Consider the following 22834-nt stretch of genomic DNA (forward strand, 5'->3'; position numbering starts at 1 on the left):
AGTGAGGAGGCAGAGAGAGAGAGGGAGAGAGAGAGAGAGAGAGAGAGAGAGAGAGAGATTGAGGGGGTTGAGGGGGAAAGGAAGAGAGGAAGACAGAATGAAAGAGTAAAAGACAGTGAAAGAGAGATAAAAAAAAGAGAAAAAGAAGGGAGAACGAGCGAGAGAGAGGAAAGGAAGATCAAGAGAGAGTAAGAGTGGAAGAGAGAGACAGAGAGAAAGAAAAGAGAGAGAGAGAGTTGAGGGGAAAAGGAAGAGAGATAGTGAGAGAGGGAGAGTAAAACAGAGAGAGAGAGAAAGTAAAGAGTGGAAGAGAGACAGTGAGAGGAAAGAGGAAGAGAGAGAGAGAAAGAGCGATGGAGCCCGCAACCGGACGCACGTGCGCGGAGAAGCTACGCTACTGAAACTCAATCCCAGTCAGAAGAAAAGAAAGAAGGAAAGAAAGAGAGAAGGACGGAGTGCGGGATGGAGTCTCTCTCTTTCCCTCTGTGTAGCCGCGCGCTCTGAGAGGAGCCCTGGTGCTCGTGCTGCTGCTGCTGCTGCAGGTGTTGCTGCTGCGCGCGATGGGTTGCGTGCAGAGCCTGGGCCGCTGTAAGCCCAAAGGGTTCCGTGAGGGCGTGTGCGTGCTGGATCTGAGCGCGTGCATCGACCCGGACCCCACGAGCGTGGACGAGTCCTCCTCCGTGGTGCTGCGCTACCGGACCCCGCACTTCCGTGCCAGCGCGCGCGTCTGCGTGCCGCCCGTGGCCGCCAAAGAGACGTGGACGGTGGGCTGGATCCAAGCGTGCAACCACATGGAGTTCTACAACAAATACGGAGCCAAAGGGATGTGAGTAAGCCCGGGGGAGGGGGTGCAGAGGGGCTTTAAAGGGGGGGGGTGGTGATGGTGATGATGAAGTGATGATGATGAAGACTAAGAATGCTGATGAGGGTGATTTTGATGTGAATCAGAATCATACATTATTACACATAATTATAGTGATTGTAGTGATCATAGTGATGAGGGTGGTGATGCTGAAGTCATGATGAAGACTGTAATGATGAAGATGTTGATGAGGGTGATTTTGATCTGAATCAGAACTATATTCACTAAAATTATACATTATAACACAGTTATAGTGATTGTAGGGATCACAGTGCTGATGATGATGGTGATGATGAAGTCATGATGAAGACTGTAATGATTAAGATGTTGATGAGGATGAATTTGGTCTGAATCAGAAGCTTTTCACTGTGTACATTAACATGTGTTAGAAATTTGACTCTGGCCACATTGTACAAAATGTACACATAAATGTGATTATAGTGATCATAGTGATAGTGATGGTAATAATGAAGTCATGATGAAGACTGTAATAATTATGATTATAATCTGAATCAGAAGCTTATTTGCCGTATCCATGAACAGGCATTGAAAATTTGTCTATGGCCACATTCTACAAAATGCACACATCGCCTCATTATAGTGATTACAGTGATCACATTGATAGTGATGAGAATGATTAAGACATGATGAAGACTAAAATGATTGAGATGAGGGTGATTTTGATTTGAATCAGAAGTGTTTTCACTGTATTCATTAAACTTTATTAGAATATAAGATTATACATTATTACACATAATTATAGTGATTGTAGTGATCATAGTGATGATAGTGACAATGACATGATGAAGACTAAAATGTTTAAGATGTTGAGGGTGATTTTGATCTGAATGAGAAGTGTATTCACCATATTCATTAAAATTTATTAGAATATGAAATTATACTTTATAACACAAATTATAGTGATGACAGTGATCATAGTGATGATGAAGTCATGATGAAGACTATAATGATTAAGATAAGGGTGATTTTGATCTGAATCAGAAGCTTTTCACTCTATACATTAACATGTGTTAGAAATTTGACTCTGGCCACATTCTACTAAATGTACACATAAATATAGTGATTATAGTGATCATAGTGATAAAGATAATGAAGACTAAAATGACTAAGGTGTTGATGAGGGTGATTTTGATCTGAATCAGAAGTGTATTCACCAGAAACATGAACATGTATCAGAATACAAAAATTACACAAAACAACACCACTATAGTGATTATAGTGATAATAATGATGATGATGACGAAGGTAATGTTTATAGCAATGATATGGTTCATGAGGGTGGTAGTGATGACGATGAGGATGATGATTACGATGATGAGCGCAGAGTCAAGTGTATTCTCCATTAACATTAACATATTTCATTACATGTGCATGTTATTACATATACAGTAATACAGAGCACATACAGCAATCAGTGATGACAATTATAGTGAAAGAAAAAGAAAGATTGTGATTATAGTGATGCTGAAGATAATGATGAAGCTAATGAAGGTGATTGTGTTCGCCATGTACATGAACATATACAGTAATATACAACAATTAGTGCTGATAATTATGGCGATATTATGATGGTGATGATATTATTGAGGGAAATAGATTTGATGATGATGATGATGATGAAGTTAAAGATGATGACAGAGATCAGGATAAATTCTTAATCTGGATAAATTCTTCACCATATATGTAAATGTTTAAATATACACCAGTGATTGTAGTGATTATTAATGATCATTGTAATATTACTATGATGATGAAGATAACAAAAGGTTATGGTGGTAATATAGCGAGCAGAATCAAGTTTATTTACTATATACATTAATAATAATTAGATTATATTTGTATTAACGTGTACTGTAATATAGAATATATACAGCAGTTATTGATGATTATATTTATGTGAGGGGAGCAGAGGAAAAGTGTTAGTGATTATAGTGATGATGAGAGTGATAGTAATCACACTGGTCAGTGTGCCATATACATTAACATATATGTCAATATACAGCAATGAGTGATGATTATAGTGATGATGATAATGACTAGGATGACGCTGATAGTGACGATTATAGTGATTACTGCGATGATGATTATAATGATACTGATAGTGATGATTATAGTGATTATGATTATAATGACACTGATAGTGATGAATCTAGTGATTGTAGTGATGATTATAATGACACTGATAGTGAGGATTATTGTGATTTTTGTGATGACATTAATGATGCTGATGACTATAGTGATTCTCATGATGATTATAATGATGCTGATAGTGATGGTCACAGTGATAATAGCGGTGGCAATGATCTTGATGATGCTAAAGAGGGTGATAGTGATAATGAATATGATTAGTGATTATATTGATAATAATGAAGATGTGATGTTGAGGGCTATAGTGATGACCATCTTAATGATGATTATGGTGATGATTATAATTATAGCAAAAATGTTAAGAGTGCTAGTGATGATTATAGTGATTATAGTGATGTCAGTGATGATTAATATAGTGATAATTATGAGGGTGATAGTGCTGTGTAAATGTTGATAATGTTAACAGTAGTAGTGATGATGATGATGATAAACACTGAATTTATTCTGAATCGACAGAGTTTGTATAATGGAGAGTAAACTGGTTTCACTTAGGCATCTTCGTGTTCTCTAAGCTGCAACTCCTGTTTCCGCTGCACATGCTCAAAAAGCTCATTTCCGTTTTTCAGTTTGTCCTAAAAAGGAAAGAAAACCCTGCGATGCAACGTCCTGTGAGCAAACCCGAGTGAGCTACAACCAACGCAGCTATTAGAGAATTAAGTAGCTCTTAAAGTTAAACAGCGCGTTTGACGTTTTTCTCTCAAGGCCATTACCCACGAAGCCATCATTTTGAGAGATTGTGATATTTTGAAGGAAACAGTGTGGTTTTATTGGTTGTGCTGGAGATTTGGCACCTCAGAGAGTACTAAGGGTTACTACTACTATGAATTATTCAGTAACTACTATGAATTATGCAGTATGTACTATTAATTAATCAGTATCTACTGTGAATTATTCAGTATCTATTATGAAATACTGTGTATCCACTATGAATTATTTAGTGTGCACTATGAATTACTCCATGACTACTATTAATTATTCAGTAATACTATGAATTAATCAATATGTTTAATGAATTATTCGGTATCTACTATGAATTACTTAGTAACTACTATAATTTATTTAATATCTACTATGAATTATGCAGTAACTACTATGAATGATTTAGTAATGACTATGAATGATTCAGTAGCTACTATGAATTATTTTGCATCTATTAATGTATCTACTATGAATTAGTCGGTATCTGGGGATGTAATGATGCATATATTTTCAGGTGCAATATGATTTTTGATTCTGAGGTTAAGATTTAATTTGATTTTCGATATTTTATGTGTCTCAATTCTATAGAGCTCTAATTCTCTATTATACACGTAAGTTTGACTCAGATAAATAAAAAATCTTGAATAGAACTTACTAATTTAACTAAAAGTCAAGTGCGTGACAAGTCAAAACGTAAACAAACCACAGACCTCTCAAAGATAGCTGCTGTACTGACAGAGATGTCCAGCTGTGGTTTGGGGTGTGTATTTAATAGAGTTACGTTTTATCCTCACATTTCACATCAGAAGGCCAAATAACATAACATTTTACTGCTGTGGTGTTGGGCAGCTGGTTATGCCAACTTATCTCTTTACTTAGCTAACATAAATAGCGAGTCAGCTATCTATCTAACAACAGAGCGACATGATACATCAAAAACAGAAACTGTGCATCTGTCAAAGCGGTGGAGTGCATTGCTGCTGTCCCACTGTACCACTATGGTAAAGTTCCCCCCATGAGTCAAAGCAGTTGTTTATTTTGTCAGTTGGTTTTTCTCATAATTGCTCGCAGAGGCCCCCTAGTGGCCTGGGCACGTGCCCATGAAATCCACTGGATGATCCAAGCCTGGTCACAGTTTTTGAGCTGCAACCACAAAACTCTGCAGGATCATAGAGCCTATACAGGAGTAGTGCGCCTGTGCTTTTGGGACTGATCACATGTACAGTTTTTGTACAGCGTTTCTGCAAACACAGTTTTTCCCCCCTTAGGAGATGAATGGCACAATATTGATAAAAGTCAAATCTTATTAGGACATCATTCATACTGACCCTCAGAGACATTACATACAGACTCACATACTAGGACATACATATACACTCATATTAGCAACCACCTGGGATACCATAACAGTGGCCTAGCAGCAACTTAGCACCCACTTGGGATAACATAGCAACAGCCTAATAACACTTTAGCAACCACCTGGGATAACATAGCAACAGCCTAGTAACACTTTAGCAACCACCTGGGATAACTTAGCAACAGCCTAGTAACACCTTAGCAACCACCTGGGATGCCATAACAGCGGCCTAGTAGCATCTTAGCAACCACCTGGGATAACATAGCAACCGCCTAGTAACACCTTAACAACCACCTGGGATAACATAGCAACAGCCTAGTAACACTTTAGCAAACACCTGGGATAACATAACAGTGGCCTAGCAGCAACTTATCACACACCTGGAATAACATAGCAACAGCCTAATAACACTTTAGCAACCACTTGGGATAACATAGCAACAGCCTAGTAACACTTTAGCAACCACCTGGGATAACTTAGCAACAGCCTAGTAACACCTTAGCAACCACCTGGGATACCATAACAGCGGCCTAGCAGCATCTTAGCAACCACCTGGGATACCATAACAGCGGCCTAGCAGCATCTTAGCAACCACCTGGGATAACATAGCAACAACCTAGTAACACCTTAGCAACCACCTGGGTTACCATAAAAATGATTTTTTGTTTGATTTTGACTAGATTATATCAGTTTGGCTCAGAATTATTTTTTAAAAACATGACTGGATCTATTTACAGTGGGGGTGTAACAGTACAACATATCGTATTGTAATATATTACATTATGTCATTCTATCAGGGCTAACATATTAGCTAGGTGGCTTGCGCCTTATAAAGCAAATCGGTTTTGTTGGAAGAAAATCTCGTATCTCCAACCTCATATCGGTTTTTATAACTGATTAAAGTTGATTCTAGTATAAGTAAATGAATGTAGTTTAATCACAACTAGATCAATTTTTACAACCAAACACAACACATAATGTTTTCTGAAGAAGTTTTAGGAATATCTGATAAAATGCTGCCCAGAAGAAAATTCATACCTACAACTGGTGAGGTGATTTGAATGGAGTGTGTTGTTTGCTCTCTGCCCTCCCTCGGCTATTATTAAGTATGGTCTGTTGGTGGTCTTGTGGCTGAGACATTTACGTAGCCCACATACTGCCTCTGCTTCTCATGGCCTACTTCCTGCTGTAGAAACGACACTTTGATCTATTTCTTGGAAAAAAAAAAAACCTTTACTGTGTCATTAGATGTCTCGAGACAATAAGCACCATAACTGTTTAAACAGAGTCTACCAGGTTGATATGACCCCATATAAACAGTGTACCATAGGCTAAAAGTAGCTCATTGTGGTGCCCTCTGCAGCTCATACAGTGACTGTTGATTTATTTTGATTTAGAAATAGTTTAGCTCAAATCTAGTTGATCAGCCAAGACATGTTTTGGTATCTGAAGTTTACTTCTTTAGTTACACTGGAGCTATGAAGCTAGCTAGTAATGGAAGCTGGTAGCTAATTAGCATGATGTTAATCATCACACTTGCCTCAAACCAAGTGGAGTTGTTCAATAATCTCTAATAGTTTTGATTATGTGGTTTCTGAAACTGTATGACACTGTTATCTATAAACATGGACTAAATCTAGGCTTCAAGGTTCTGTTTTTAGCAATGCTAATGTCAAATTTGTCTGTTTACAGATCAGGAATCAAATAAGCAAGTCTATCAGAGATTACCGAAGATCTCAACACCTTTCTCAGACAAATGTGTATGATTTAGCACAATGCTAACTAGTGCTTGTTGATATGTTAGCTACATTCCAGTATACCAGATAGCAAAAAGATAGCTGTCCATTGTTAGCCTGCTAACGGCAAATCTGGCGGCCCACTGGCTTTTGGGTCAGTCTTTTCCAGACAGCCCACGGGTGGTTAAGCAGAGTTTTAAACAATTACAATTTTAATTACTCTTTATTTTCCTGATCACGCCAGCAGACCAATATATCGGTGTTATTGGAAGAAAACTTTGTATCTTCATTTTTGTCGTTTTTCAGTTTTTGACATAATTTGAAAAATCCTGTTGTCCTTTACATTGTGTGTAAATTTCATGATGAATGGACCAACAGAAACGGCCAAAAATGACTTGGGGGGGAAAAAGTCTGGTTCCATTGACTTACATTAAAAGTAAAGTAGTTTTTTTCCTTCTCCTGTAAAGTTACCATTCTGGTTCTCTTCTGACAACAGCGATATGCATGCTATCTGGGTTTAGCCTCATAGCTGCGGTGCTAAAACTAAAAAAGCAATCTTTATACTGATCAATTCTGTTTGAGGTTGGAGGGTCAACTGTGTACATTTGACTTTTATCCCTTTTAAATTGTGAAAGTTCAGTATGTCTGTAGTGAAGGGACTTAGCAGACCATTCTAACCAGATTAGGCAAACAGGCGACTTTGAATGTGTCCTCTGGAGTGTAGATGTGAGGCAGTTCAGAGCAGATTTGCCTTGGAATTAAAATAATACCGTATTGAGAAATAGCCTTGAGTAAATGGCTCTTTCTCTCCTGTTGACTTCAAAGCCTCATTTCTGCACACACCTTGAATTCACAATCACCTGGCTAGCAGCAGCTAGAGCTAGTCTGAGCCGTTTGAGTTTCCTGTGGTTCTTTCTGACTTGTGAAGACGATTCCGGAGGCTTAGCCTTTGAGGCCTATTTAACAGCCTGAGCCTTCGACATTTGTGGAAAATGAAGTAGGACGTTTCTTTGAATGGTGTTGCTATTCTTGCACAATAAGAGTTCACAATACTGTAAATACACAGTGTACTGTCAGTGTTGGTACATTCTGATGACTACTGAGCATGTTTTGCTTAATATATTTACATCTTTCATGGACTTTTAAGGTTGTCCTGAATTCAGTCTTTTTAAAAATGACTGTAAGGTACAGTTGGTGTTGTTTACAGATGCTAACTTAACTTTGTTAGAGCTAACGCTTAAACTTTCTTTATTTTATGTCTAATCTTTGCTGAAAAGTCTCCTGAAAAAGTAGCATTAGCATCACTACCTATATAATATTAACAAAGGTGTGTATATATGTTAATGCCCAAGTCATTAACAGCAAAACATGCAATGTAAAGAAGCAATTATTTCCTGGATAATCAGTCCATTTAGTTGCTGGTCAGTCTCTTCACCGAGCCTCCACTATGACCTGCTAATTAACAGCTGCATGTTAAAATTAATTAAAATCTGCATAATTAAATGGTCAAGATGTAAACAGAGTCATTCAATGTGGTTTGGTGTGAAATGCTCTGTTCTAGAGAAACTAACCAAGTCAGAACTGTTCACAGTGGTGGTGATAGGAACCAGATGTCCACCTCTAAAAGCTCACTCACAGAAAGTTATTACAACCCCATTTCCAAAAAATTTGTGATGCTGTGCAAAATATAAAGTGCAAATTAAGTGCAAATCATTTAACCCCTATATTTCATTGAAAATAGTACAAAGATAACAAATCAAATGTTGAAACTGGGCAATTTTATTGTTTTTTGAAAAATATATACCCATTTTGAATTTGATGACAACAACACGTTCCAAAAAAGTTGGGACGGGGGCAACAAAAGGCTGGTAAAGTTGTGTAATGCTTAAAAAAACACCTGAAGGTTGATTGACAACAGGTCAGTAACATGATTGAGTATAAAAAAAGGATCCCAGAGAGGCTGAGTCTTTCAGAAGTAAAGATGAGGAGTGTTCACCACTCTGTGAAAGACTGCATGATCAAGTAGTGCAACAATTCAAGAAGAATGTTTCTCAACATAAAATAGCAAAGAACTTTTGCTTTTCATCATCTACAGTACATAATATCATTAAAAGATTAAGAGAATCTGGAGAAATCTCTGTATGCAAGGGACGAGACCAAAAACCAGTATTTACTGGCCTTCAGGTGGCACTGCATTAAAAACAGACATGATTCTGTAGTGGAAATCAATGCAAACACTTCTGAAAACCACTGTCTGTGAAAACAGTTTGGCGCTGCATCCACAAATGCAAGTTAAAACTCTAAAACGCAAAGAAGAAACCATATATAAACAGGATCCAGAAACACTGCCACCTTCTCTGGGCCCAAGCTCATTTAAAATGGACTGAGGGGAAGTGGAAAAGTGTCCTGTGGTCCGATGACTCAAAATTTGAAATTCTTTTTGGAAATCATGGACGTTGTGTCCTCCAGACTAAAGACCACTCAGCTTGTTATTAGTGCACAGTTCAAAAGCCAGCATTTAGATGATCTAGGTGTACATTAGTGCACATGGCATGGGTGATGTGCACATCTGTGAAGGCACCATTAATGCTGAATGATATATACATGTTTTGGCAACATATGCTGCCGTCCAGATGACGTCTTTTTCAGGGAAGGTCTTGATTATTTCAGCAAGACAATGTCAAACCACATTCTGCATGTATTACAGCAGCATTGCTCCATATTAAAAGAGTCCGGGTGCTAAACTGAGGTGCCTGCAGTCCAGACCTGTCACGACTGAAAACATCTGGCGCATTATAAAATGAAAAATACCACACAGGACACCCTGAACTGTTGAGCAGCTGAAATCCTGTATCAAGCAAGAATGAAAAACATTTCACTTTCAAAACCACAGAATCTGGTCTTCTCAGTTCCCAAATGCTTACTGAGTATTGTTAAAAGAAGAAGTGATAAAACAGAGTGGTAAACATGCCCCCATCCCAACTTTTTTGGAATGTCTTGTTGACATCAAATTCAAAATGGGCAGATATTTTTCAAAAAACAATAAACTTTCTCAGTTTCAACATTTGATATGTTGGCTTTGTAGTATTTTCCTTTAAAAATGTGGTTTACATGATTTACATTCATAATTCTATTTTTATTAACATGCTGCACTCCGTCCCAAGTGTTGAGAGGCAAAAAAGTCAAGAAAGAAAGCTTAATTTTTAAGATTTTGCACTATTTTACCATCATCAACATTCAGAAGAACATAAACTCAGAAGACACGTGTAGGTTCACTGGTGGTTTTGGACAGTAAATAAAATGTCTATATTTGTGTTGTAGTCATGGCGACCCCTGGTTCCTACCACCACCACTGTAAAGAAATCTGAACCATTTTATGCCAAACCATTTTGAATCGCTCTGTTTACACCTCAAACACTGAATTATGCAGAAATTTTAAAAAAATAAGTGGAATTCCCCTCTAATTGTGAAGTGAGGAGGTTTTCTGCAGAAGTAGTGGAGACTGCACTGCTGCTAGTCTTCAGGCCAGTGGATTCATTTCCCTGTAATTGAATAAAGAAGCTCTTAGTGACTGTGACAGTAACTGAGTGACCTCAGACAGGAAGTTTATTTAAAAAAAAACAGCGTGCGTCTAAAGGCCTGCTGCTGTTTTAATACAACGGATAAGCTGCCGTTCAGACTGAAAAGACTGCATTCTTACGGTCGTGTGTAAAAGTTTGAACACCCCCTCCTCCCAAATTACATTTGTGTTGATTTTCTAAGTGTAACTAAGTGAACTCATCCTTTACAGAGAAAACACTTCTGCACATTTTAATGCACAATTACTGTTTATTTACTGAATTTAACATACTGGAAAATGCATAATCTGTGCAAAAGTTTTGGCATATTTTATATTTAGCGTTTTATTTTTCCCAGTGTGTTAAATTCAGTAAATAAACAGTAATTGTGCATTAAAATGTGCAGAAGTGTGTTCAATATAGAGGATGTGTTCACTTATTTTCACTTTAAAAATTCAACAAAACATGTCATTTGACCAGGGGTGTGCAAACTTTTGTATGTAGTTTTGTGTATGTAGTTCTTCAGCAATGTTTGGTCCAGCCTCTCATTTTCTTTGTAATGCACATCATCACTGACACATAAGTTATCTCCAAATGCGTACTTTATAGGAGAAGGAAAAACAAATTTTTAATGTAAATGTAATACAAAGGGGAAGTCCAGCAATCTTTCAGAATTTCTGCATAATCACTTTAAATTGGCCAACATTCATATTTCATCACTTCTCAAACATGTAAGAGCTGAAAGTTTGATGGACGTAACAACTAAGAGAGGCAGGAATTTCTCAGAATTTTGCAGTCAAGTCAACAGGCTGCTCATTATTACCTTACTGGCAATAACTAGAGTGAATTAAGCATTTTCCAGAACACTTTTATGTGTGTGTTGTACATCATCTTGTGCCCAACCCTTTGGGTTTATAATATGCTTATTTTCTTTTGATTGCTATTTATAACTCAATAACAATTCTAGTTAAAAGGGGAATTCTGCCATTTTCCAAATTTACATGGTTAAAATGTGGAGAAAAGTCATTCAGAGTGGTGTGTTGAGTCATAACTGTGAGACGTTGTTTTTATGTTAGTTTTAAGAAGATTTTGGCCTAAAACACATTTTTAAGCTAGTCATGGCGGAGAGGTTCTTTACAGTGGTGGTGATAAGAACCAGGGGTTGCCATGACTACAACACAAATATGGACATTTTGTTTGCTGTCCAAAACCACCAGTGAACCTACATGTGCCTGAGTTTTATATGAAATGTTGATGATGATAAAATAGTGGAAAATCTAAAATAATGATAATAATAACAATGATAATAAGTTTTCTTTGCAGACTATTTTGCCTCACAACACTCTGCATGTATCCCTCCACCATGAATGGATTTTAACAGGCCCGAATCATCAAGTTATCAGCCTCTGCACACAAATGTGTGGTAGGCCCCTACCTGGCTACCTTTTTTGGGTGGTCAGTGAATCTTTTATGATATCACAGCAGGTTACATAAGGGCTATGCAGCACTACGACGGCAGCATTTAATCACAGTGTTGGGCACATCACTGCTTTAAGCACAGTGTTTTTTTTCCTATCAAGATAGCAATAGCAAGATTACGCCCACATTAACAAGAATACAGGTCAACATGAACCCAACAACTAAAGCAACACTCCTCATAAAGCAAGCATCCACTCTTGATAAGCTAAACATTTACTCTAATGAAGACAACAAATTAAAATCGGGCAGCTGAAAATGGAAAAAAGCAAACCGTCAAGCATCCTAGCTAACGTATACAGCCACAACAGACGAGCAAAAAATATATCTTACCTCTGATGCCAGTTCACAGATCACTGCCAACAAGGACTATTCAACTTTTTTCTTCAACTTGGCTGACTGACTTTTTTTGTATTTGGCTCTGGAAATGAGTGTCCTCCACTCTGTCGAAGTGTCAGGCCTCGTTTTTACAGATCCCCCAGCACCTCTTTTAAATATCTCTAGCTTCGAATTTAAAGTACAGTCAGAGTATCTCACTTTCTCACTTCTAAAAACCTGAAAGCTTGACAGTGTAATTGGTTACTAAGCGCTGACTGGAGGAGAAAATGAAGTGGATGTTTCAGAAAGATGTGGAGAGCGTCAGGATTAGGATCGACCGTAACACACTTACAAATTAGATCTTTTTTTCTGCTGTGCTGCTAGTAAAGTTCCCACCACTATTGGCATCACGAGTCAAAATAGTTGTTTATATTTTCTTATAATTGCTGAGAATGTGGCCATAAAACCCACTGGATGGTCAGGCCCTGGACTTTAAAAATACATTTAAGGCCAAAACCTTCTCAAAACTTTAAAACGTAATAACTTTCTGTGTGGGAGCTTTTAGAGGTGGACGTCTGGTTCTTATCACCACCACTGTGAACAATTCTGACTTGGTTAGCTTCTCTAGAATGGCGCAATTCACTCCAAACCACTCTGAATGATGATACATCTTATCCATTTAATTATACAGAAATTTGTGAAATTCCCCTTTAAAATGATAAGGTATTGTAAAATGACAAAAAACCAAGCTTGTTTGTATTAACAGTATGAAGAGCATGGGCATTAAAACTTGCTCCATTGTGGAATAAATGCTCGTGTTTTTCTGGTCTCGCGGTTTCTCCTGATCAGACTGCGCTGTCCGCTCTGTTGTGCTGATCCGCAGGCTCTGGGAGAAAGGTCACTGTTTTCCTGCAGTCGCTGTATCGATCTCCAGACGGGCCGGACCTTCCTGGAGCCGCTTTAGCATAACTGGCTGTGTGCTGATGTCTCTGCTGAGCTGTGAACTCCACTGTAGTTACCGGGGGGTCAGGCTTTGGTCGGATAAGGTCGTCAGAAACAGCTGGTGCTAAAGACTTGAGTATTTTTGCACAGTGCCGTGTGATAGCTAATACTTCTCCATTGTTACAGTGATTTGCAAGGCTAGTCGGATGATCTTGGGAGCTTAGAAGAGATACAAGCCCCTTCTACAATGGCAGCTATGTTCTACCAACAAAAAATGGCTTTAATTCCCCTCCTCTAACCCCCGAAACCCCAGCCGTAAAAAACACAGCACGGCCGCTGTGCTATCTTTAACCTGACCCTAAGTGGCTAAATATAAAAAAGCATCTCTCGCCTTCGGCAACTTCTGCTCCACTGAGTTTTTTCTCGCCGATTTGTCATGATTACCAAGAATCCATGACTCGCTGAACTTTAGTGCTGCTTTATGCTGATTTCTCCTGCTTCTCTCTGCTCTTCTTTTATAGAGCGCATTGCGAGGCCTGAGTAATGACGATAATTATCAGGGATGCACTGGGTTGATATTTTGCATGTACATATCCGTTGATGGTGATACACACACATTTTTAAGCTGTAGAAACTGAGACTCTCCTAGATTATCATAACGGAGACATATGACATTTATTTCTGTCGCGCTAAAAGTAATGAATAAAATGAAAAATCAACAAACGTCAAACATCAAGTATCAGTCAAATCCAAACATGTTCGATGCTGATGCATTTTTTTAAACAATTATCTGCTGATACAGATTGTCTCTTGCTTATCCAGCTAACTTTAAGCTTAGTTCAGTCCAACCCTGGATTTTCTTTTTCACATCAGTGGGCTACATCATCACGGCAGCTTCGCACAGCTCCAGGGCTAACCTTCTCCAGGGCCGGTTAAGTTTGGGATTTCATAAACAGCTCTTGAACTTGTCAAGGTTGATCTTCAGACCAATTAGGGCTGAGCGTCTGATGAGTCAGGGTTTATTTTCTGATCAGTCAGGGCTGAGCTTCTGATCCGTCAGGGCTGAGCTTCTGACCAGTCAGGGTTGAGCTTCTGATCAGTCAGGGTTGAGCTTCTGATCAATCAGGGCTGAGCTTCTGACCAGTCAGGGTTGAGCTTCTGATCAGTCAGGGCTGAGCTTCTGATCAGTCAGGGTTGAGCTTCTGACCAGTCAGGGCTGATCTTCTGATCAGTTAGGGTTGAGCATCTGATAAGTCAGGGTTGAGCGTCTGATCAGTCAGGGTTGATGTTCTGATCAGTCAGGTTTGAGCGTCTGATCCGTCAGGGTTGAGTTTCTGATCAGTCAGGGTTAATCTTTTGACCAATCAGGGCTCGTCTTCTGACCAGTCAGAGCTGAGCTTTTACCAAACAGGGTTGATCTTCTTAGCAGTCAAGGCTGATCTTCTTACCAATCAGTGCCGAGCTTCTGACCAATCAGGGTTGATCTTCTGGCCAATCAGAGCTGCGCATATGACCAGTCTGGGTTGATTTTCTGACCAATCAGTACGAACCTCTGACCAATCAGGGTTGATCTTCTGCACATGCACAAGGATTAATCACAGTCTGAGTACCTAAACCTGATTAATCACAGCCTCAGTATTAAATCTATTTTGCCTCATGATGACCTGCATGTATCCTTCCACCATGAATGTATCAAAAAACTGTTTTAGACCAAAACCTTCTCAAAAGTACCATAAAACCGTGTCTCAGTCATCAGGCAGTGTCTTCATAACCACTTCATATAAGAAATTTGGGGGCCTTTTTTTAGAGAGCTTTCTTATTCCTATCCCCACCATGGTGAACAGATGCTGACAGATTCTGACTGGGTAAATTACTCTAGAATTTCCCATCAAACCACTCTGAATAACTTTGTCTACATCAAGTTGGTGGAATTCCCCTTTAAACAAGCTGACATATTACTGTGTAATAGTACATTGTGAAAAATACTTTGTCATAATGTTTTAAGTGTATCGTCCAGCCGTACTCACTGTTTTTGTCCTGTAGGTCCAGCTGGGAGCTCCCTGACCTGCGAGACGGGAAGATTCAGGCCATCAGTGACTCAGATGGCGTTAACTACCCCTGGTATGGCAACACCACAGAAACGTGCACCATTGTGGGCCCGACCAAGAAGGACACCAAATTCACCGTCAGCATGAACGACAACTTCTACCCGAGCGTGACGTGGGGCGTCCCGGTCAGCGACAGCAACGCTCCGATGCTCAGCAGCATCTGGAGGGACCAGAGCTTCACCACGTGGCTGGTGGCCATCAACCAGGCGTCCGGAGAGACGCTGGTGCTGCAGACGGTGCGCTGGAGGATGCGGCTGCACATCGACGTGGACCCGGAGAAGCCGCTGGGGAAAAGAGCCAGGCTGTGTGAGCCAATCGCTCAGGAACAGCCTCAGGTGCTGGTCAAAAATGAGCCCATCCCACCAAACGCCATGGTCAAGCCCAATGCCAACGACGCTCAAGTCCTAATGTGGAGGCCCAGGACTGGGGAGCCAGTGGTGGTCATCCCACCCAAATACTGAGAGAGATTTTGAAAATTTTTTGTTGTGTTTTTTTGTGTCTTTTTTTAAGAAATTAAAACCACAAGGAATAGTCTGGATTGTCTTGCTCCCCTAGAAATGTGAAAAAGGAGCTTGAGAAAAAAAGTGCAACCTTTCTACCTTCAACAATGACTCGGGAATCACTGTGCTAAATCATTGCAAAAAGAAAAAAATATAAACTTGCTATTTTTTTTTTTTTTCGATTTTTAATGATGACCGGGACTCGGTGTGCAAGTGTTTTTGATAGTATTGCAGCCATATATGAGAATGTGGCATAATTAGTGTGTGTGCATTGGAAACAGCAGTCGTATTTATTTATTTGGGTGGGTTATGTATCGCTAAAGGCACCTTTTTGTGCTTATGAGTGAGGAAACAAAAAAAAATATGAATGCGGAGTGACACTTGTTTTTGTTTGTGGAATTTTTTAAAACATCCAAGACATTTGATCCATGCTGCCTTAAGTTTACATTGCTTTTCACAAACTTTGCAAACTTTTTAGCCTTAAAATGATGTGCAATGCAGTAAACTATGGAAGCCTGTTCCAGCCAGATACAGGAGAAAAAAATCCTTTTCTGTTTCTGGCAGCAGTGTGTCAAAATTCTGAATCACTTACATTCTCAGAGTATTCCTGTAGTATCTCCAAACAATTTAACTTATTAACTTAATTAACTTATTCTTTCAAAATTTTGACTTTTCATCTCAAATACTGACTTGAAATACTGACATATTATCTTTAAATATGGAATGAATATGTTGAAACAATGAGTTATTACATTTTAATAAAGTAAATAATTATTTTGAGATAATGTCAATATTTCAAAATAAAAGTCATAGTTTTGAGATATAAAGTCAATATTTAAAGACACAAAGTCAATATTTCAAGATGTCACTCATTTGAAATATTAAGTCAAAATTTTGACATACCGTCATTATTTTAAGAAAATAAGTCATTATTCTGAAACATAATTCAGTATTTTGAGATATTAAGTCCTTTCAAGAGGAGTCAATATTATGAGATAATAAGTCCATATTTTGAGACAGTAACATAGTGTTTGAAGAAAATAGTCACTATTTTGAGATCCTAAGTCAGAATTTTCAGATACTGTTATTATTTTAAGAAAATAAGTAATTATTCTGAAACACAATTCAGTATTTTGAGATATTAAGTAGTTATTTCAAGAGAAGTCAATATTATGAGATAGTAAGTCCATATTTTGAGAAAGTAACATTATTTTGAGATCCTAAGTCATTATTTTACATAGTAAGTCAAAAATATTTGAAATTAAGTGATTACTTTGAGATAATATGTCAGTTTTTTAAATTAAATCATTATTTCGAGACTAGATTTTGACAAACTGCTACCAACAAACAGAAATGGAGAAAAAAAACAGGTGTTTTCTTTCTCTTCTACCTGGTGGGAATGGACTTCCATAAAAACCCTCATCTACCCACTCATGATGTGTGGTAGTCTACTCATGTGATGGGGCGAGTGTTCCTTTCTAATAGCTCCTTCCCCCGTTCCCCTCTTCTTAACGCAGAGGTCATGATCTGTGGTTTTATAACTAGATAAATGAGTAAAAACAGATGTTGATGAGGGCTTTGTTGGGGATAGGATTGGGGTCCCATTTGGTACAAATGCCAAATTGTAGGCTCCAAAGATGAGGCAGAGTGAAGGAAACTTCATCAGCTTCATTAGTGCTTTCATAATAAAAACAATGTTCTCTTGAAATTGAGCGTTCCATCAACAGAACACTGCACATCGTCAGAGATTAACTATCAACTAGGAGGATAAAGAGAGATTTCGGCTGCTCTCTCGTTCGGCTCAAACCCGTTTAGACTACTGCTGTCAGCCAGACGTCACGCACTTCAGGAGGGACCCACACAAATCACTCTGAGGACATGGAAGAGAGTCTTCTGAATCCACTCGTCCAGAAACCTCAACCGTCTTCCTCTTTCTCAACCTTCAGACGCAGCTGATCTGGTTGCACCTCACCACTATGGAGTAGAGCTTATATTTGACATAATGTGAAGACATTCAAGGTATAAAAGCAGTATTTAAAAAGACATTAACAACAACAACAGCACAGCAACGGAACGCAGGCCACAAGCACATTTCTTTCAACCCATTAGCAATGCAACGTCTGAACTGATGTATTTTTCAAAACTGGAAATGTGCAAAAATGTTGAAAAATGTTGGAAAAAAAAAGAGTCTATTTTCAAATACACCCAGTCTGTCTTCCGTCTCCTTTTCCTTCTCCTCCGCCACGCACTCGCTCCCCTCTGACACAAGTGTCCCACACTGAATCCTGAAGAGATAGTCAATCAATACGTTCATTAAAAATTGAGGCACAGTGGCAGACTAGGAGAGTCGAGATGTATTTAACAGCTGAGCGCTAAAACAGCACTCCCTTTAGAGGCTAGCTGTCGTTAGTCATTTTAGCCTGTGTGCTAAGAGAGGTTTCTGCTGAGAGACTTGTGATCTTGAGAAATATTTCACCCAAAAAATGTTAAAGGAATGCTTTTTGGCTTAAAACTTACACAATTCTCCCCTTTTCTTCTAAATGTAGTCAAGATTGTTTGGTTTGCTTTAGTTTTGCCCTGGAGCTGCAGGGCTAATGCAGCTAACACCTAGTGCAGTTAGCAATTAGCATGCTGCAAAATGCAGGCCTGAGTGACCGCACACTTCCCTCAAACCACACTAAATTGTTAAGTAATCTCTAAAAGACTTGTTTATGTGGTTTCTAAAACAGAATGACATACTGTTATCCTTAAAAAGGGCAAAAGTGCATTAGCATAGCTATAGACAGGAATAGCAGCCATTGCCTGAACTATTCATTGCTCATGGGGAAACAAAGCTGCACTTTTACACAAACCAAATATGTGCTACTGGGTGCTATTAACTTCAGCACGTTAGCATTTTTAAGTTCTCTTGAGTGGACTCCCTGGGCCTTTCATTTTCTCAATGAAATTTTTGGGATTTTAAGGAAATCGATTTTCGCAGGGCACTTTGTCCCCCAGGCCCTGTGCTTCCCTGTAATTTTGGAAACAGCCATATGTTCAAAGGGTCCTATATTTCCAGGGTCCTATATTCCCATAGGCATACATTCCCCAAGACCTATATTCCCAGAGGTGTATATTTCTAGGGTCCTATATTCCAAAAGGCCTATATTCCCAGGGTTGTATACTCCAAAAGGCCTATGTTCCCAGGGTTGTATACTCCAAAAGGCCTATATTCTCAGGGTCCTATTTTCCCTAAAGCCTATATTCCCATGGTCCTATATTCTCAAAGGCATATATTTACAATATATTTACAGGGTCCTATATTCTCAAAGGCATATATTCCCATGGTCCTATTTTCCCTAATGCCTATATTCCCAGCGTCCTAAATTCTCAAAGGCCTATATTCCCATGGTCCTATTTTCCCTAAGGCCTACATTCCCATGGTCTTGTATTCCCAAAGGCCTATATTCCCAAGGTCCTAATTTCCTTAATGCCTATATTCCCAGAGTCCTATATTCCCATGGTTTTATATTCCCAAAGGCCTATATTCACAGGCCCCTTTTTCCCAAAGGCCTATATTCCTAGTCCTACATTCCCAGGGTCCTATTTTCCCAAAAGCCTATATTCCCATGGTCCTATTTTCCCAAAGGCCTATATTCCCAAAATCCTATATTTCCGTGGCCCTACATTCCCTCATTCAAATTTAATGAGAAACAGCTCTATGTTCCCATGTTGCGTCAGTCATATTTCCTCAGGTTTGAGTCGGCTATGAGTTGCTCAGGTTTGTGTGTTTGAACTAAACCAAACATCAGTTTCAGTAAAATCAACTTTGTTATCAGTACTCAGCTCATCTTGAAAGACTTTGCCAAAAGTCCATTAAGGTTTAATGAACCTAATGAGCTTGTGCTTAGACGCAGATTTAGTTTAGTCATAAACTAAAATGGATTTTTAATGGAGAATCCATTCTGGACTGCTTTCCATTTACACTGACTAGACTCAATCCATGCCTGGAGATCCAGTACAGAGTGTATTCAACTGTTGGTTGTTTGCAAACTGGCTTTAAAGATGTCCATGCAAATCTTTAAATAACATGGGGGGAATGTATTCAAAAGTATTTGAACAATGAAGCAATGAAATACTGCACAAATACAAAGGGCAGCCTTCATTTAATTTCCAGTCAAAATGCCCAATAAGTACAAGTTATTCATTTTACAGGATATATTCCTGAAGAGATGAGATATAAGATAATCCACTTGCATAGAGAAGAAGAAAGTCAAAGGAAAATAAGTGGAGTTTCCTGTCAAGAAGTCCAGACTTCAGCATCACTGAATGTGTTTGATTACTTCAGAAAATGATCAACCAGCTTCTAAGACCGAACTTTGGAGGTGTGTCTGTAGATTTCTTAGAGAAACTGAAAGTGAGTCTCCTGAAAAGATTGGAAGCTGTAATAAAGGTAAAGAGTGACACACTAAACACTGAAAAAGCTTGTTGAGGCTTTTGTGTAATTTTCTCTTAAATTTGTGTTTTTTCCCCTGAGGCTGAAAAATTAATAACTTTTTTGACTGCAAGGTCAATAAATAAAGGATGGTCTCTGACTTTTGCACACTACTGTAAGTAGCCTGAATATGGGGCAGAGGTAATGTTTCTGAATACACAGTAACGGTGTTGATAGAAAAATATGCCGTAACTAAGAAACAATAACAAAAAAAAGACCAATCATGTGGTAATCTGATGAAATCAGCTGTAGAGTTTTGGGGCTTGGATTTAGTATCAGGCTTTTTATCTCATGATTAAAGAACAGCAGCGTCATCAGGGCTGAAAAGGAATAAAGGGGGCACATTGTTTTTCTCTTCTCTCTCATCCTGCATGTCATTTGAAGGGGCTCTCTGGAGAATCTTTCAATTCAGTTTAATTCAAAGAAGCTTTATTGCCATGACTGTATAAAGTTATACTGTTGCCAATGTCATATATTAGTGTATTAATCAGTCAGCACCCACCGAGTAACTGCACACAATGAGAATGTTTACTATTTCAATTAACCAGACAAAACAGAAACTAAAAGTTCAGTGGTGAAGTGAGAATGGCATTAATAAAAGAAGCATTCTGGGCAGAAATTTTACTCCAGCTCAGAAAAAGAGTTTGTGAATTGGCATATTTTGCACAACGTCTTCACACAAATATGGATGATTCTACCGAAATCAGAGTCAGAGTTGAAAACACATCTGGCACTTTTAACTGATCTTAGATTTTAGACTAAAGTCATTTTGCTTTGAGTGACCCTATACCTTAATTATGTTTATTTTTATTAAAATAAATGATTCAACATTCTATTTTGTCACTACCGAAACAATCATAATACTACTGAAACTTTACTAAATGTTTCAGTGGTGACTGTTTCGGTAGTGATACATTTAGCTCATTTTGAGCAGAACTCAAAAACACTACTAAGTACATGACTAGCAAACACAGCTGTGAACACATAAAATCACTTAAAACACAAAAAAGTTACTTAACTGCAGAAAATATGTTTCGGTAGTGACAATTCTTCAAGTTTCACACTGATTTTCAGACTTTGGAACACATTTACATTAAAACAATGGTATCTAGCTGCTCACCATGTGGCCATGAGGAACAGGGATGCAGTCTCAATTCCTGGTCTAAAATACAGGGGCGTGGCTACAATAAAGCTCCGCCTACAGACTAAAACTGTGTTTTAGTAGTGACATAAAAATGTTGGGCAGCATTTTCTAAATAATGGTTTTTAATTTACAAATAAAAATCATGGTTAATCTAAATCTTTCAGCTTCACTCCACAGTCAAAATATTTATATTTTTTAAAAGAAACTTTTAAATGTAAGTATTATTTTCACAAGTCTAAATTGAGGAGTCAGAGTTTGGGACAGAAACCTCCCAATAGAGAATACCCCCATATATATCATCATATCGCTGTTGTTGGAAGAAAATCTTGTATCTCCAAAATGATAACTTTACAGGAGAAGAAAAAAACCTACTTTACTTTTAATGTAAACACAATGTAAAGGGTAACAGGTATTTTCAAATTATGCCAAAAACTGAAAAACGACAAAAATGTTTAAACAGTGTTATTCTGACGGTAAACAGTCTTTAAACACATGTTCGCGGCTGGTTCTCCATCTAGCCGCTGTGTCTGCTGCCACTGTTCAGGAAAATCAACAACACATCTTTAAGACACTAGTGCAAATTTACACCTAATTTTAAGAAGCGGAGGAAAGTCCACCCAAAACTGGCCACTGTCCGCTGCTCAAACATCAGTAAATCGAATGCAATATATAATCAGCTGCATATGTAATATCTCCACCCAATTTTTTGCATTATCCTCCCATGTTTTCCACAGCCCTCCATCAAATACATATCACTGCTGTGGGAACAAAACCTTGTATCTCCATTTTTGATTTTTTTTGTAGTTGTTTTTTACAGAATTTGAAAATGCCAGCTTTACAACACGTTCAAATTTAATGATGAACAGACCAACAGAATCGCTCCAAAATTACTTGGAAAAAAACTGATTCCATTAACTCCCATTCAAATTTCACATGTTTTTTCTCCTATAAAATTACCTTTTTGGAGATACAAGGTTTGCTCTACCAGCAATGAATGTAATGGCTACATTAAGATATCATTTACCCCCTTAAAACCTTAAAACCCCTGGTTTATTTCATTTTTTTTCCAATTTGCTCCCCAACATATCCAATTTCACCCACTAGTTAGGACCCCCCCAATCACACTATACTACAAGCGCTTGGAGGGCGAAGGCTAGCACAGTCTTCCTCTGAGACCCTTGAAGCTCCACCGCATCTCTTCCAACTGCTGGACACTGGACAGCTGGACGCGCTTGCAGGAGAACACTAAGCACCAGATCTGTTACGTCAGCTAACAGATTCCTGCACTGGCTAGCATCGCACTGAGTGACGGGGTAGATGTGCTCTCTTGGACTCCCAGCCACGGATGGCTGTAGCCTCACCAGAGATTGAACTCGTGATCTCCTGATAATAGAGCCAGGCTTGTTATTCAGTAACTACAAGGGCTTCAATGCAGTTCAATGCTGGCTTTGTAAGGGGTTAATATTCACATGATGCTGGATGTACAGGCGTC

At 38.6% G+C, this 22834-nt stretch overlaps 1 protein-coding gene across 1 annotated transcript; it reads left to right on the forward strand.

The window, feature by feature from the left end:
- The first annotated feature begins 254 nt into the window (after positions 1-254).
- fam78ab (family with sequence similarity 78 member Ab) lies at positions 255-18884 on the forward strand. Its single transcript, XM_036580650.1, has 2 exons — positions 255-826; positions 15160-18884. Exons 1-2 carry the CDS (start codon positions 561-563, stop codon positions 15683-15685), a joined length of 792 nt encoding a protein of 263 aa, XP_036436543.1. The 5' UTR covers positions 255-560; the 3' UTR covers positions 15686-18884.
- The last annotated feature ends 3950 nt before the right edge of the window (positions 18885-22834 follow it).

The sequence above is a fragment of the Colossoma macropomum genome, unplaced genomic scaffold, assembly GCF_904425465.1.
Source record: "Colossoma macropomum unplaced genomic scaffold, Colossoma_macropomum, whole genome shotgun sequence".
NCBI lineage: Eukaryota > Metazoa > Chordata > Actinopteri > Characiformes > Serrasalmidae > Colossoma > Colossoma macropomum.

Coding starts and splice junctions, on each gene's coding strand:
- fam78ab (XM_036580650.1), top strand. CDS start 561: ATGGGTTGCGTGCAGAGCCTGGGCCGCTGTAAGCCCAAAGGGTTCCGT. Junction 827..15,159: donor AAATACGGAGCCAAAGGGAT/GTGAGTAAGCCC, acceptor TTTGTCCTGTAG/GTCCAGCTGGGAGCTCCCTG.